The sequence below is a fragment of the Antedon bifida genome, chromosome 8, assembly GCF_963402885.1.
Source record: "Antedon bifida chromosome 8, ecAntBifi1.1, whole genome shotgun sequence".
NCBI classification, from domain to species: Eukaryota; Metazoa; Echinodermata; class Crinoidea; order Comatulida; family Antedonidae; genus Antedon; species Antedon bifida.
In genome coordinates this window covers 11,540,556-11,556,595 of record NC_136233.1, presented here as the reverse complement: position 1 = coordinate 11,556,595, position 16,040 = coordinate 11,540,556, and the positions used below count along the sequence as shown (strand labels likewise).

The window sequence follows — 16,040 nt, the reverse complement described above, 5'->3', positions numbered from 1 at the left end:
TAAAACTGAAACTAAATAACGATAGGCAAGCCGTGATTCAACGTTTCGATCTTTATTTGATCCATCATCATCGGATGCCTTTAGAGACCGAGAATATACAAATCGAAATAGTGAAGCTTCAACACAGGCGCTACTCATATGGTAGGCCGCCTACTCGTTTTATGTTCTGTTCTGCTCGGTTCCTGGGTTCAAATCCAGATTGTTTTCTTCATGAAAACAAAATCCAACTGCGTTGTGAACCGATCACACGTAGGCCTATGTCAGACATTATACCGTATTGATAGAATCGGCTGACAAACATTATACGGTTCGAATCGTGTCTGTGTATATTGTTGGCCGTTGAGTTTTGTTTAATTATCATTTGATTGAATCAATAGAATTAACAATTCGCGCAGCCTTCCCTAGGGTCTGCCTCTCATTCACTTCCATTAGACAAATAAGTATCGATCTGTCCATTCATCAACCCATTTAGTTTTCAGTCTTAGCGTCTTAATTGTTCACAACCTTTTGTGTTGTTGAAGTAGGTTGACACAGTTCGTTTCATCCACAATAACATAACTGGGTAGGATATGTAGGCCATTGCATGCATTTAGCTTGGGAACATTAATATACATCTTTGATTTACGAGGATATTACTTTATAGCGGATATTAAACCGATGTCGAATACAGGTAGGTGCTTATATTTTATCTATGCCGTATAAAGTGAATGTTTCTTGGTTAAAAGTCAACACAACTCCGTAACTAGGATGAATGCAAAATGGGGGTTTCTTAGTTAGCCTGCCCGTACTTAAAATAAGTGACGAATACAGAAAGTATTATTTTGACCATTCACCATGTCATTCATAGCATTGATGATGGTGGCAACCATTTCCCCGACAATAATGGTAGTCTATTAAACGAGGTGTTTGAACTTAACAGACCTACTGAATCTATGTATCGTATAATTACATTGAGTTAGTTTTTATTATTGGAGCTATAATATTATCCATAACTATCGATACGTATTTATAACTACAGTACTAGAAAACTACAATCTGATTTTTTATTAATTATGATTTTTTTTTCGGTTTAAATAATATTTTGGATTATATTATAGGCCTATTCTAATTATTTTACCACGAATATTACTCAGGATGTAGATGATAATTCAATTTCAAACGTATACAATGAATCCATTATTTATGTTTTATTATAACCTCCGCACGAACAATAGTACAACGTGGAGCAATGTGGTGCAGGTACTCCAAAATTTACTACTTTTAGTCTAACAATAGAAAAGGTGTAAACCCGAGCGAATATCTAGGTTAATGCTCCTTAAGTTGTTGTTATTGATATCGTGAATCAGTCTGGCTTGATTTATTACTTAAAGAACATTTCGACGATCTTATTTAAATGTAATTTCACAACGGGCTTAATGTACAATTACGTGCATCATTTACAGAGACACTTACAGTAATTTAAAGTTAGCAGGACAAACTAGAATAGGCCTACTATCAAACTCATTAATTATTAGGTTTGTAAACTTGGCATCATTGCATATCATACAGTACTATTTGGCCGTCCCTGCTGAATAAAACTAAGATATAATTATGACCAAATAGGCCTATAAAATGATACAATGATGTTATGACGTAGTTGAGACGTAAACAGTCATTTTTTGGCATTGAGACGAATTCGGTTTTTATATGACGAGTTTTAACCATTAAAAGATGCCGTAAAATGTTTGCTCGTATAACTTCGAATGAGAATGTTCCATTTTTCGGTTGCTTCACATGCGGCACATTTTTATAAATATGTCATCAATATGATGCCAAACCACCAACCAACCATAATATTTACTAACATGAATGCGCATTTTGATAGATTTACTATTATGTCAAAGTATGGTGTTGTAACATAAACACTCTTGTATTGGTTGGAATGCATATAAACAGCCAAATTTAATGACAAACTGTTTTCGAGCAAGAAGCCTACTATGGTCTATTCACTTTACCAGATTTGTATTTCGGAGTTGCTCTAGTTTGCAAACTAAAATTTGCTAGTTTTGTCTTTTTGCAAATACGGTTTTCTGTTAGAAGTTCAGTTTGTCAACTGGTCTATACGTTGGAAAACGGACACGGACATTCATTAAAACTATTATCCGTTTTAAAAGAAGGTTTTTATAGAGCCTCTAGACTTGTTTTAAAAAAAAAATCAATAAGGATTTAAAAGTAGTAGCGCCTGTCGTAAAAATGTGTTAACTGCCACATGGAACCATTTTGGAATTTAAGTAGAAGAATTGCTATAGGCTAGCTCGAACGTGACTGGACTATTATTAAACCATAAAACCCCCATGAGAGGTACACCATGCTCGTGACGGTTGTCACTATATTGTTTGAAAAATCCATGCTTGAATGGATTTTGAATTTAAAGAAGGGAACATGTACTGTAAACATCCTTGCTATTTAATAACGGATAACTCTAGTAAGTACTGTCGTTTCGGATTTGGTCATTACAAATATAGGTAAGATAAGTTGAATTATTAAATTAAGCCTCTATATGAACTTAAGCAAAGTTGTTCGAGTAAAACGGGAATGCCGCTTGTGGCCACATGACTTTGGTATTTGAAAATCATCGTAAGTTAGAGAAGTTATTCAATTATTAATGTACGACAGTGGTATGCGAGTCTACCATTAAAGCTAGACTTCAAAAGAAGTTATGTATAATTATAATTATATACAGTATGAACCAAGTTTAAAATTATATGAGAGTGAGGGCAATCCTAGGCCCTATTAGTTGTAGTTGGCTTGACCATCTCCGGATGAGAGAGCAATCGTTTACGTTTTAAATATGAATAGTGTTCTGATGAATTAGCCTACGGTTTCTTGGAACACCAAGTGAATTCAAAATAGGCCATTGAATGTTTGTTTTCAATATCTGAGAAGTCCCACGACAGAACTGTTATTATGTTCGATGATTCTCGCCCACCGTGCGATACGGTGCAGTACATGCATGGAAGTTGACATGGGAAAGACATTCTAAAATCTTCTTTAAAACCTTACTCAAAATAGATTGGTATTTGTAATAAATATTGGTTCTAAACTGATTCTGTGAAGATAACATTAAAACATCTTTCACTTTATTATATTAATAGATTTATTTCGATTCAATTTGAGGAAGTATTCAAACAAATGGAACTTGTAAAATCAGGGAACAGTAGCCTAAACATTTCATTCTTCATTGCATACTAATTATACATACACCTAAAATGTGCTCAGCTGTTGCGATACACCATGGATATTGTTGTTAATATTCTGTACTGTATACTTAAAATCTTTTTTACTATACAATTTTGTTGAGGATTTATTTTTTTGGTCTATATCTAAAGACGAAGTGTATACTTCACCTATCTTCTTTGTGTGACGATCATAGATGGATTTTGTTTAATATTATTTAATTCTCTCTACAATTTTAGGATTTCACTAGAAAAGTAGGTATATGTCTAAAATGGAAAGTTATAGACGTTCACCCGATGTGGTCGGTGTTCGCAGCGGTGGCGACGGGTTTCACTCTTCATCGGAACAACTTTCTTTAAACTCAACCTATCCGATGACATCGTTTCAAAAGAGTTTTACTCCTCCTCCACCATCTCAAAGACTTGCCAATGGCAGAATAGTTTACCAGCACTCCGTTGATGACACTTTAAATGGTAGTCCTACAAACTACATCAGGAATTACGCCATGGAACGTATTGAAAGACATTCCACTAACGGAAATAATAATTACAGACGAAGCCATGAAGAATGGGATGTTGCTAAAACACCACAAACTAAGACACAGAAAAACGAAGAACAACGCCAGGTAAGATATCCCTCTTGGCAGTCTGAGTTTGAAAAGAAAGTCAATCTGCTGATTTTAGTTTTTACAATTTATTTGAAAATTATTTCTAATGTGTATTCAAAATTACAAAACCAAAGATTCAAATGTGAAGAAAACTAGAAATGAGTAAATTTTATGAACGAATGAGGGCGACATTTGCACAACAACAACAAACAAACAGGAGAGAATTAAGAAGAGAGCCGACGAAAAATATTGTCCTGCAAGTTTTTTACCGAGAAAGTGAAAAAGATCTTCTATCAACTTATAAAACGTGTTTAATTGTAAGTTTTTCAGCCTAATTTCTATCAGAGTTCCTCTTATGTCTTGTGTTTGTTTTTGATTACTAAGAAATGATTAGTTATTAGTCATAAATGCTAGGCTAAATAGCATTAATATTTTAGGCCTAGGCTAGGCCTGGCCTAGGCTAGAGGCTAGGCCTAGGCCTAGTTAGTCGTGCTAGCTAGGCTGCCTGGTCACACAACCGAGACAGGGCCCAGTCGTTCCCCCAGTCGAGGGTATTTTACATGCTTGAATGGTCGAAGTGAAAGCGTCATTTTATGGGAAATTATTTATTTGCCATAATAACAGGGCTAGATAATGATGTAGGCCTACTAGCTATAGGCCTAATAAGCCCTAATTATTTTTATAAATTCTAGCTAGGCTAGGCCCTATAATCAAGGCCAGGGCATGGAGGTACCTCCATGCTCCAGGGCCTATCTATATTATTAATAACTAAGAAGGGCAAGGAACACCTAGGGCCTACCCTTTTAAAATAGGCCTAGGCCCTAATCAGATTATTTTGTGGTAAGAGTTTGCATAATTAGCAGACAGATGCTACAGGGTGTTCTAAAAATATCTATCTTTTTTTCTTGCAGAATTAGGACAATTTTCACCTGCTGCAGCCATGAGCAAGTTGTAACTGAGCAGAACATTATGTGCAATATACACAACACCTTGATATAGCTAAAGCCTTGAAACGTTGCATTACTTTACTATCATAAATCCAAATTAAAAACATAAAATATACAACAAATAATAATTAAATGCTGCATGTATGAAAATTTTTTTTTATCAAACAATTAAAATTACAAATAAAATTATAATATAATTTAAAAACCAATAATATAACATTAACAATTAAGTTTTAAAAACGTGTGTTCAGTAAAAATGTTCATTTTTACTGTAAGGACTTAAATTAACATGTTTATTTGCAATTAACAGCAAAATATAAAGTAGGTCTACTGCAGTAGTGTAATAGTTATTTCCACACTCAGTTCTTAAATTGAATAAATAACTTTAAAAGTGGAATTTAAAAATTTAAATATGCCATATTGTATAATAATCAAATTCATAGTAAAAATCCAATTTTAAAGAATACAAAATTTCCCAAGCATTAAATGTTTGTGAATTACTACTACTGTATATCAAAAACTCTTAATCTGATCTGGTTAAATGTTTAAAAGTTGAAAAACAAATCAGACTTACAAAAATTACCTCGAACAATTGAAAACACAATTTTGAATTTAGTTCATTATTGACATACACAACTGTGCAACTGAATATATTGGACTGTATTTTGAATCTCCTTGGATATTTATAAAGATGTCATCAGTGTACTTTTTTATGAAAACGTGTTAGAATTGAATAACTTTATGCCAGTTTGAAGAAGCGGTGAAATATGAATACCAATGGTCATCGTAGCTCACCTGTCGCAGGAGCACGGTCAGTGAAGGGAGCATCGGCTCAATGGCAGGAATGGACAGTAAGTAGAATCTTGTTCTTAATAATTTCAGAAATAATCACTTTTAAATATTCATAATTTTGTATGCAGAATTGCAATCAACAGGATTTTTTAACATGAATTGTAAAATGAAAAGTAAGTTTATTATTTGGAGAGATTTATGTTGTAATTTTAAAATTTATCAAGCTACTGTATAGTTTAAAAATTCACAAGAGAATTAAAAAATGTTCTAATACATTTATTCACATGGCTTTAATTATTAATTCTGAAATCTTTAAAAAAAACCCAGAATAATACCACAAAATACTAAATGTATAATTGTTGCTATTGCTAAACTCAAATTGTAATAGCCTGTACAATAAACTCTAGTTTAAAAACTACAAGCAAACATACTGTAGTTGAATGTTTAAGTTCAGAGAATTTCTACATTTACAGCACTGAGATGAGGTAATTATTGAAGGTTGTGTAGCAATATGCAATCATTTATCATTAGGTTACAAATTGATGTGGACATTTCATTCAAGTGATACTCCTGCTTTTCAAGCAGATTTAAACATCGTTTTGGAAATATTTTACATCCCAAGCGTAATCCCCAATGTTTGCCATTAAAACAGCTGTCTAAAGGTTATTTATCAAATACTACATAAATTACCATTATTTCTATTCAAATGATTATTTACTTTATCTAATTAATACTGTACAACATACTGTGATTCAATATGATTGACAATAAAGCATACTGTAGACTGAACATTCAATAAAACATTGTGTATTTTGTTTTGATATTGTTGTTTCATTTCAAGTTACCAACTTTGGATATTTCCTTTGGGGGACTGTTTTCTGTGAAATGCATGAGGAACATGTTTTAAATAACACTACGGCCAACCACTATTCATGGGGCTCCCCTAGTAATAAGAGTACACTTTGACCCAAAAGTGACCTTATTATTAGGGGTACAAACTGTAATTGAAATTTTTTTATTTTAAATATTTTTGAGATCCAACAAAGTAATCTCAAAATCTAAAGTTAAAAGGTAATAAGGTAAAGGTATTTAATATCTTCCTCAAGCTTAAACTGAAAACTGATGAAATTCAAATTACTGTAGGTTCTCCATGCCAGCCAGTAGTGCAGCGCCTGCCAGATCAGCACACATCTGTCTGAGTGTTAACATGGTGAATGTGCAGTATATTACTGGTTTTTGAGAACTACTGTATTATTAAGGTCACACCAGATGAATGGATACAGTACCTGGGCCTAAAGTATCGTACAGTAATAATACTGTAGCGTGATATTTTTGTATTTAAGTTGGATATCTTGATCCATTCTACTGTACTCAATTACTGTATAAACAATGGATTATATTTTAATTTCAATATGAAGAACATGTCTATACTCTGGTAAAATACAAACATGTCAAGTGTTTGCTTGGCCAAAGTTCCGGAATGCTCACCAACTACCTTCAGATTTTCATCAGTATGTTATTCAATGCATCCATACTTGATAGACCATAATAGTCATATTACATACCAGTCATGTTAAACTACAAGCCCAGCCAGATGGTACTTTATTAGCTTTAGAATTAATCTTTAGAATATTCAATATGAATATTCAATTTATTACTTGATGAATTAACTGACTGATATAAATTATGAATCATATTGAAATAACCATGCTACTGTAGATTTTCCATTATTCCAACCACTCCAAAATAGATTTAATGATACTGTATTGTACAGTAGTTCTAAATTCATGGAATTTTTAGTTAAATCGTCAACTTGTATGAATTATGACTTATAAGAACATGGATTGAAAACTAAGAACATGGATTGAAAAATAAGAACATGGATTGAAGAATACGAACATTGATTGGAAAATAAGAACACGGATTGAAGAATAAGAACATGGATTGAAGAATAAGAATATGGATTGAAAAATAAGAATATGGATTGAAGAATAAGAAATGGATTAACAAATAAGAACATAGATTGAAGAATAAGAACATGGATTGAGGAATAACAACATGGATTGAAAAATAAGAACATAGATTGAAGAATAAGAACATAGATTGAAAAATAAGAATATGGATTGAAGAATAAGAACATGGATTGAAAAATGAAAACATGGATTGAAAAATAAGAACATAGATTGAAGAATAAGAACATGGATTGAAGAATAACAACATGGATTGAAAAATAAGAACATAGATTGAAGAATAAGAACATGGATTGAAGAATAACAACATGGATTGAAAAATAAGAACATAGATTGAAGAATAAGAACATAGATTGAAAAATAAGAACATAGATTGAAAAAAAGAACATGGATTGAGAAACCTACATTTATTATGTCGTCTTCCTAGTTCTTGTTTTTTAAAACACTTTGTTCTACAGTTGTACTGTATCCACTATTAAAGTACTTTTAAAAATGATTTTGCTGATCATATTATTGATCATCTTCTTTGACATTTTCTCCTTGAACAAACCAAGTCAAATATTTTAATTAACACTATTATTGTATTGCCAACCCCTGTAAGTGTCAATGACAATTAGGCTTCTACTTAATGTCATTGTCAATATTGTATAATCATGGACCTACTGTAAATAGGTCCATGTGTATTATTTAGGTGGTTGTTCTTTGTGCACCTCTCTTTCTGTGAGTATGTATATTAGAATACAAACTAACAGTATCTGAGGTAATCTCTCATTTAGCCTTTCTGTTGCTATATATCCAGGATGTAGTCTCGCATTAATCAAATGTGTCATTTTGCTTTAATGTTTAAATCAGTCAGCCTGCATATTTATCTCTAATTTATTAATGCCTTTGCTTTAAAATATTCCTCATTATTCTTGTCTAGAATTTTAATATACTCTATACAGGAATAAGTGACAGTATTAAAGCAATGTTTTGACTGTTACACTTTTTGTATAATGAGTGTATTTTACCCTTGGGAATTTACACTTTTTACAGTAGTAGTTTCACTCAGTTCAAGGTTGTAATATATCTTGGAATAGACAATAATTGTCATGAGCAGTAGTTGAATTAGATAGTTCCTCCTTTGACTCCTCTTTTCTTCATATGCTATACTGTGTTACAAAGCCTGTGTTAGCTTATAAATGTTTTACTTGTGAAGTTCTGAAAAAAAGAGTTGTCTATTGTACTACTAGTGTAATGCTAAATTTCTTAATATGTTTGATTATTATCTCAATAATTTGTAAGTTGCAGCACCCCTTCCTGTGAATACTGCAAATATATTTTGAACTAACGTACACACTAACACTACTGAAGGGATTCTACGTGGAAGTTTGTTCTATATACAGTAAAAACTTTCCTTTTGTATACTGTATTTCTTATTACTGAATACTGACTGGCCTCAGGTCTCTCATTAGCAACATTAGTACTCTACTACTAATTATTTTCTAATTATAAAGCTACAGTAGTGGAATCATTACTATGGGATGGTTACAGTAAAATCTAACCATCCTTATTAGGTGTGTGTAAATAATATTTTTACGAGATGACTATGCAATGATTCATAGTGTCTACTCAATTTGTATTCTCCATTCTGTTGCAATATCTCAATATATTAACTTTTATCAAATGTTATGGCATAATTTAAAGCCCTTTTTTTTCTCATTTCAACAAACATTTATGGTTTTCCTCATTTCAACAAATCATTATTTTATTTCTTGGCAGTGATTGATCATAAAACGAGAATGTTTTCATCAATTTTATGATGGATGTATAGAAAAAAAATATCGGCTATGTTATGGTTGTTTATAGCATTTTGAAAGTTTCTTGTCGTTTTAAGATTTTTTTTAGTTTTGTAAAGTTTAAGGGGCCTGTAGTAATCTTCAATCAACTATACTACAGTAATATTGAAATTATTCAAATAATGAATGTTTACGAGTTGAATGAGGAGAATATTTGTATGAGTTGACAGTGTTGATTGTTCAATGAGTAGTAGTAGGCTACAGGTAGTGTTAGTAAACTTTTATTAAATTTAGTAATCAGAAGATTCTATCTTAAATCAAATGCCAAAGACAATTCTATGCATGAGTTTGGTACTCAGTCAGATTTTGTCTGCAGGACCAGAACAGTATAGAAGGTGTACTCTACTGTACAGATGTGTTTCCCATAAACTCAATATTCAGGCTAGGGAAAATTTGCTACACAATACCACCTTATTGCTACTGTACAATAATCATAATCATTTATCAAATGGTATAGCCTAAAATTAAAATACAAACATTTGTTTCCTGCTACAAATTCAGTTTGATAAGCAGTTAAAGCCCCCTTCCCTACGTTTTTTAGATCTAATTTAAGATCACAAACTATATTTAATGTAAAAATAATACTATATGGTCCTATTGCGATAACTTTTTTCGTCTTTAAACGGTTAAAAATGTGAAAAATAAGTCGAATCTAATAATTATAGCGGCCCGCTATAAATCCCAAAATGCATTGCGCGCGGATTGATATTTTTGTTTTTCACCTGTAATTCGCCCACTTTTCGATCGATTGTGAGGCCAAAACAAATGGAAGACTCCTAACTTTTCAGCGAAAATACCGGGTTTTCCCCAATTTGTATCAACGGAGTCTGGCAAAAATAGAAAGACAATTAATAATGCAGCAACTATACAACGTCAGGCTAGGTATATAGCTAGCGTACGATGTTTGTACGTTACCAATGTTTACCAGCTAGGCCTACAAAACTAAGCCTAGCTAGGCTAGGCCTAAGACCGTCCACGAAAGGTCGATCGCCGCGAGCTACTTAGGTAGTGCATTGTTTCTCACTTTTTATCATAATTTACCATAAAACGTACATTTAAGACAAGGAATGACATGGTTTAATGTTTTTAAAGTGATATATGTATTATTTTCCAAAAAACGTCCAAAATTGCAGGGAAGGGGTCTTTAAGGCTAATCAACATTTTGTAATGAAAACGTTCCTTATCAGGCCTTTTCTGTAGCAATCTAAGTTGGTTTATAAAATGTATTTTGTTGTCATTTTTTAAAAATACTTTTGTTTTACTTTGCTTTATTTTAACAGCAATGATGGTTGTTTATAGTTAGTATATACATACTATGTATTACCTATTAGTAAACGGAGAACTGAGATATCTACATGTGCCAAACACAATACATTACTGTTCTGACCAATCTCTAAAGAATTTTATCAATGGATCTGTACAGTACATTACATCATCTCTTTTGTGTCTATCCAACTGGGAAATCTGCAGGACAATGCCATCCTCTTAAAGGATAAAAGAATAGTCGGATCTCACTTAATGATCAATAATATGTACTGCTTGTACTGTTGAGTCTTCCATGTAGTTCTAAATTGTGTTATTGTTTTTTTAAAAAAGTATATAAGTGATGCCAGATGGGAAGAATATAGTTAAAAATCATAGACAAGAAAAGGCATAATAACAATTATAATTTGTCCTCCAAACTATAATGATACTCTTCATTTGTTCATTATAAAAAAATGTATTGTAGTATGCACGTAAAATTAAAATAAGAAAACAAAATTTCATTTCTAATCTTGATTTCAACTTTACTTAAAACATTATTTTGGCGATTCTTTTGATAACTTAGTGAGTTAGTACCTGTACCTATAATCATGGAGGTAACATTTTTTTTTTAACCTCCATGCTATAATGCATTTATTTAGAGATCTTTTATAGTAAAATAAATTGTTATATTTCAACATTTTTCTCATGGTAAAAATGAGTTTTAAGATCAGGGAGTTGTTAATTAGTTAAATCTAAAGCTCTGTCTACACTATCAAACTTTATGGGACAAATAAATTTGATGTGCGCATATGTTGTATTATGACGTCATATACCATATTTTGCCATATCACTAATAATATATTTGGCACATCACACTTTTTGTAGTTTGATTGTGTAGACAGAGCTTAATATCAACTCCATGCTAAGATTGACAAATTCCAGCTAAGAGTTGAAGATTAACTTAAGAAAAATATGTAGTGAAATTAAGCACTCATTGAAATCCCATTCATAATTTACAGTGTTGACATTATACAACAGAATATATGACTCAACCACCTTCCACACACCCAAACCTTTACATGACATAATTAATTGAATATCATGTTGTTGAAATAATAAATTCCCTTTGTTTGGTGAATAGAATAGCCCATTATGTTGCCATGGAAATTGTACACAGTACATTTGGGAGTTAACCTGGTGACTCATTCTGACTTTCAATCATTGTTAAATGCTGCCCTCTATAATTTTGTATTCACTGAACATTTTTGAAGTGCGATATTTCTATATTGATAATATATGGTTTGATGTACGCTTTGGTGTATACACACAATGAAATTGATATTCTTTTTACCACGTTTTCAGATTATGCAAACATTTTGCAGTAAATTAAAAAAATTAAATGAAAATATTAATTAACAACATTTCTTTTCAGAACTAATACACGTGGTGTACCGCAAACTTTATATCAACATTTGATTTCGCCATGCAAACCTTCAAACAATATATAACAATTTATTTTGAATGATGATTCTGTTTTGAATATTATATTTAGAATATAAAATAATATTAATAAACGGCCTATTTGTGTCATTAATTGAAATGTAGCAGAACCCTCCTTTATGACATCCCTATTAAAAGGAACAATTGCCCATGAAATGAACAAGAGCCAATATGTTTTAATACTACGGCCGACCCCCTTTCAAGGAACATCCCAATTTAGTAGGTATTCTATTTGTAACAAGAGAACATTGTAGGATTGGGTGCATCATTTTATTCATAGGGGACAAATGATTTAGAAAAAATCAAACTATTGATTAATCTGATTAAGATATGAAAACAATGATGATCAGTATCCCTATTGATTGAATGGACTTTCCTAAAATTATAATAAAAAAGTAATTTAACCGAATAAATACTGTATTTCATCTTTTATATCCCACTTTGCACAAGTCGTTCAATATTGAAAGTAATGTTTAGTCATAACATTAGCTTTATTGCTAAATGATCAATATTATTATGTCAAAGGTCATCAGATTATTCCATTTTTGTTCATTATCATGTGGTAGATTGAAGTATCCTCACGCATGACTGGTTCCAGAAGATTGAGTTTAGTTTGATTGAGTGTTTTGATAAACATAGTGGTATTGGACTGTCATCTGTTAGTCTGCCATACTTTAGTTTATGGATTTTAAATATCATTTTTCGTAACAAACGCATCGCTAACAATACTCTGTATTCCTGTTTCTATGGATGTCATACTTGGATATTTTTACTTATAATACAGTATCTTGTCAGGATTTGGATATATCTTTGACTCTTAGTTTTTGAGTTCGCAAGTTCAAACTATTTTTTTTTTTTATGTAATTGTAAGTTCATTATGATTTATATTATGGAACTTATGTCTTTATTGTGGAACATCATTTCAGCATTTTGGTTAGTCTTTATTATTTGCCATTCTGAGTGGATTTTAATATTCTGACTCTGAGTTTTTCAGCATTCGACCATGGAGGACAGTATATTTTGTTACCTCTATGATTGGACCACTTACTGTACTTCACATTTGTCACCCAGTTGTTATTTCTGTTCAGAGGACATGTTTTTACGTTTTTCCATTTCCAATTTTAATTGAAGTTGAATTATCTCTTATATTAATATCTGACAGTCATCAGTAATCATTTTTTGGAAAGTTTACACTGGTACAAAATAATTTATTAATTCACGCTTAGTAGTATTAATCTTAAGCTCTGTCTACACTATCAAACTAATTTGACAAAAAGTGTGATATGCCCAAATATGGTAGTGATATGACATCATCATGTCCATTAAAAGTAAAGCTTGATAGTGTAGACAGAGCTTTAAACCAGCTGTGATGTACCCTGTACAGTAGGTATCCATATTACTTTACTATATTGTATTGTATATGGTGGATATTATTGTAACTAATAGGATAAACATTTACAGTGTTTTACTCTTTGTATATATCACCTGTATCACTCAGGTGTCTAAGTTGTATTTTGGTTGTTACTTTATATAATCGTGTCATTTTAAGTTGCATAATGAATGAAGAGCCACTTAAATTAGTCTAAATATTGAGGTATTTTTTTTATTTACCTCCATGACTTAAAAACCTGGTGTCAACATCTTGTCAATCGGTCATTAGATTTGAATGATACAATTAAGGAATAACATTTATCACATTTAACTTTTAACATTTATAATATTTTTTCATTTCCAACCAATTGTCTTATTGTTCCACCTGTGGAAGTATTTACACTTTTTACAACCACCATGGTGTTATAATTTTTTCATGTTCCAACTGGGTTTGAAGGTCAAATATGCGAGAGAATTTTACAATTGGCATTAAAAGAACGTTATGAAAATAATCCGCTGTAGTGGGCCAAGAGGCGGTCAGGATTAATGAACCATTTGACAGCTGTAGCAATTGTAACAAAGAAAATAGAAATATACTTTTAGGGGTTGAGAATAAACTTGTATTTTAGTACAAGTGACGAAATTCTACAGTAAATACTATAGATTAGAATAAGTGTAGAGGAATTTATACTTTGTGTATTTCAACAAACGTCGCTATATACTGAATGCGAGTGTTTTTCTGTGGTATACTTGGTAGACAGCCCACTAAGGCACATGATTGGTCATAAGGGTCCATTCCCAACACCATAACTGACAATTTTAGTTACATAAAAAAATTAAAATAATAATAACAATTGAATGTTAAATTTAATATAGTACACAATGCAGTGCACCTCAAGCACTGAACAATCAACAGAAAAAATACTATAGTGTTCTCTTTCCTGACTAATGGCATGCTAATGGCACCTTGCTGTGTGTGCTTTGGTTCTTAATATATTTTTGTCTCTACTGATAGTCTAAGACGATTTGTGGCAATGGTCACTTTATTTTGGGTCCTGTACTGTATATACAGTAAAATAAAATGAAACACCCAGTTAAATTCTTTGTCCGGTTATAAGTATTCTACTACCATCGAATATAAATCATAAATTTATCTAAAATTAGTTTTAAATAAAATACTGTGTTGTAAAAAATTGATACATTTTATTGTACCAGTCAAAAAAAACAAAAAGCAAAGGGTCATAAAAAGATGAATTGAAATGAAATGACATAAACAATTAATCAATGACATTAATTAAATGGTTATTCTTAGATTTTTCCATAGCAGAGAAGACTGAAATTAATTTTACACTCTTGCCTATTCTGTAGTTATACCACATTGGTCTATAAATTATCAATTTCCATTAATTATCTATATATTCATTTATTTATCATCATATTACTGATTATTCTGTTTGAAAATGTAAAACATTTTTTAGTAACTATTATATCAAAAGTCTTTGACCCAGTTATCAGACATCAAGAGGCATTTTAACAAGGATCCTATCAGTAAAATACATGTGTCTCTATTGGTTACATTTGTAAAGCGCTGACCTTGACTTGCAGTTGTCAATCAGAAATTGTTTGGCTGTAACGGTTTGTGTGACTTTCCAGTCATAACTCCAGTCAACCAGTAAGTACTACGGAAATATATTCTTCACACAGTTTTACTACAGTAGACATCAGGATTATTTATATAGGAAGTAATACATTGAATTGGGATATCTACAGAATTTGGATAGTAATTAACACCAAGTTTTATTTTGAATTTTTCTGTAAGCCAAGTTTACAGACATGTTCTTCAGGATTATATAGTGACGAGGAAATTGATTTAATTGGGATAACTACAGAATTTGGATGCAGTAATTAACAGCACATTCTATTTTGGACTGTTCATATGTTGTAAGCAAAATCTAAGGAAATGTTTTTAAGATTTTAGGATTATATAGGAGACGATAGGAAACATGTATTGGATAATTCAGAAACTATTGAGTTTGTATATTCCCAACCCTTTCAAAATTCAACATCCTTTGGCTACCACAAAATGTCTGGGTTTTCTGGAAAGTATGGTTTCAGAATGTATTTTTAAATACTTATGGTTTTGACCTCGTCTAAGGTGTGCCATCATCAAGTGCCTTCTTCCACAGTCTTCTATCATGGCTGTCGTCTTCTTGTAATTTCAGGTAGAGCTATTCATTTTGGTCTCTTTTTGCCAGATTTTCTTAGGTCGGCCTATTTTGCCTCTATATTTCCAAGGATTATTTAATAGTCAATGTAACTGGACTTGATTTTACATTTAAAACACAAATTGGAATTCCTAAAGTCTGGAGGATACAAATACAAATTTATCACTACTTCGCCAATTTGCTATCGCAATAGAATTGTCGATAAATAAATTGATGCTGTATTGAAATGCTGTTTTAACCATGTGAATATCTCGTTTTAAAGTTACTACTGTAGCATGTTCATGCAATAATAAATATTTATAGAGACTTGTTGAAAACGTGGAGACATG

At 31.6% G+C, this 16,040-nt stretch overlaps 1 protein-coding gene across 1 annotated transcript in view; it reads left to right on the top strand.

Moving 5' to 3' along the window:
• Positions 1-5,473: 5,473 nt before the first annotated feature.
• Positions 5,474-16,040, top strand: part of LOC144851095 (dixin-like) — a 34,807-nt gene continuing 24,240 nt past the window's right edge. Inside the window, exon 1 of the mRNA XM_078708623.1 lies at positions 5,474-5,621. Coding sequence (XP_078564749.1) covers positions 5,538-5,621 — 84 coding nt within the window. The 5' untranslated portion in view covers positions 5,474-5,537. The remainder of the gene's footprint in view (positions 5,622-16,040) is intronic.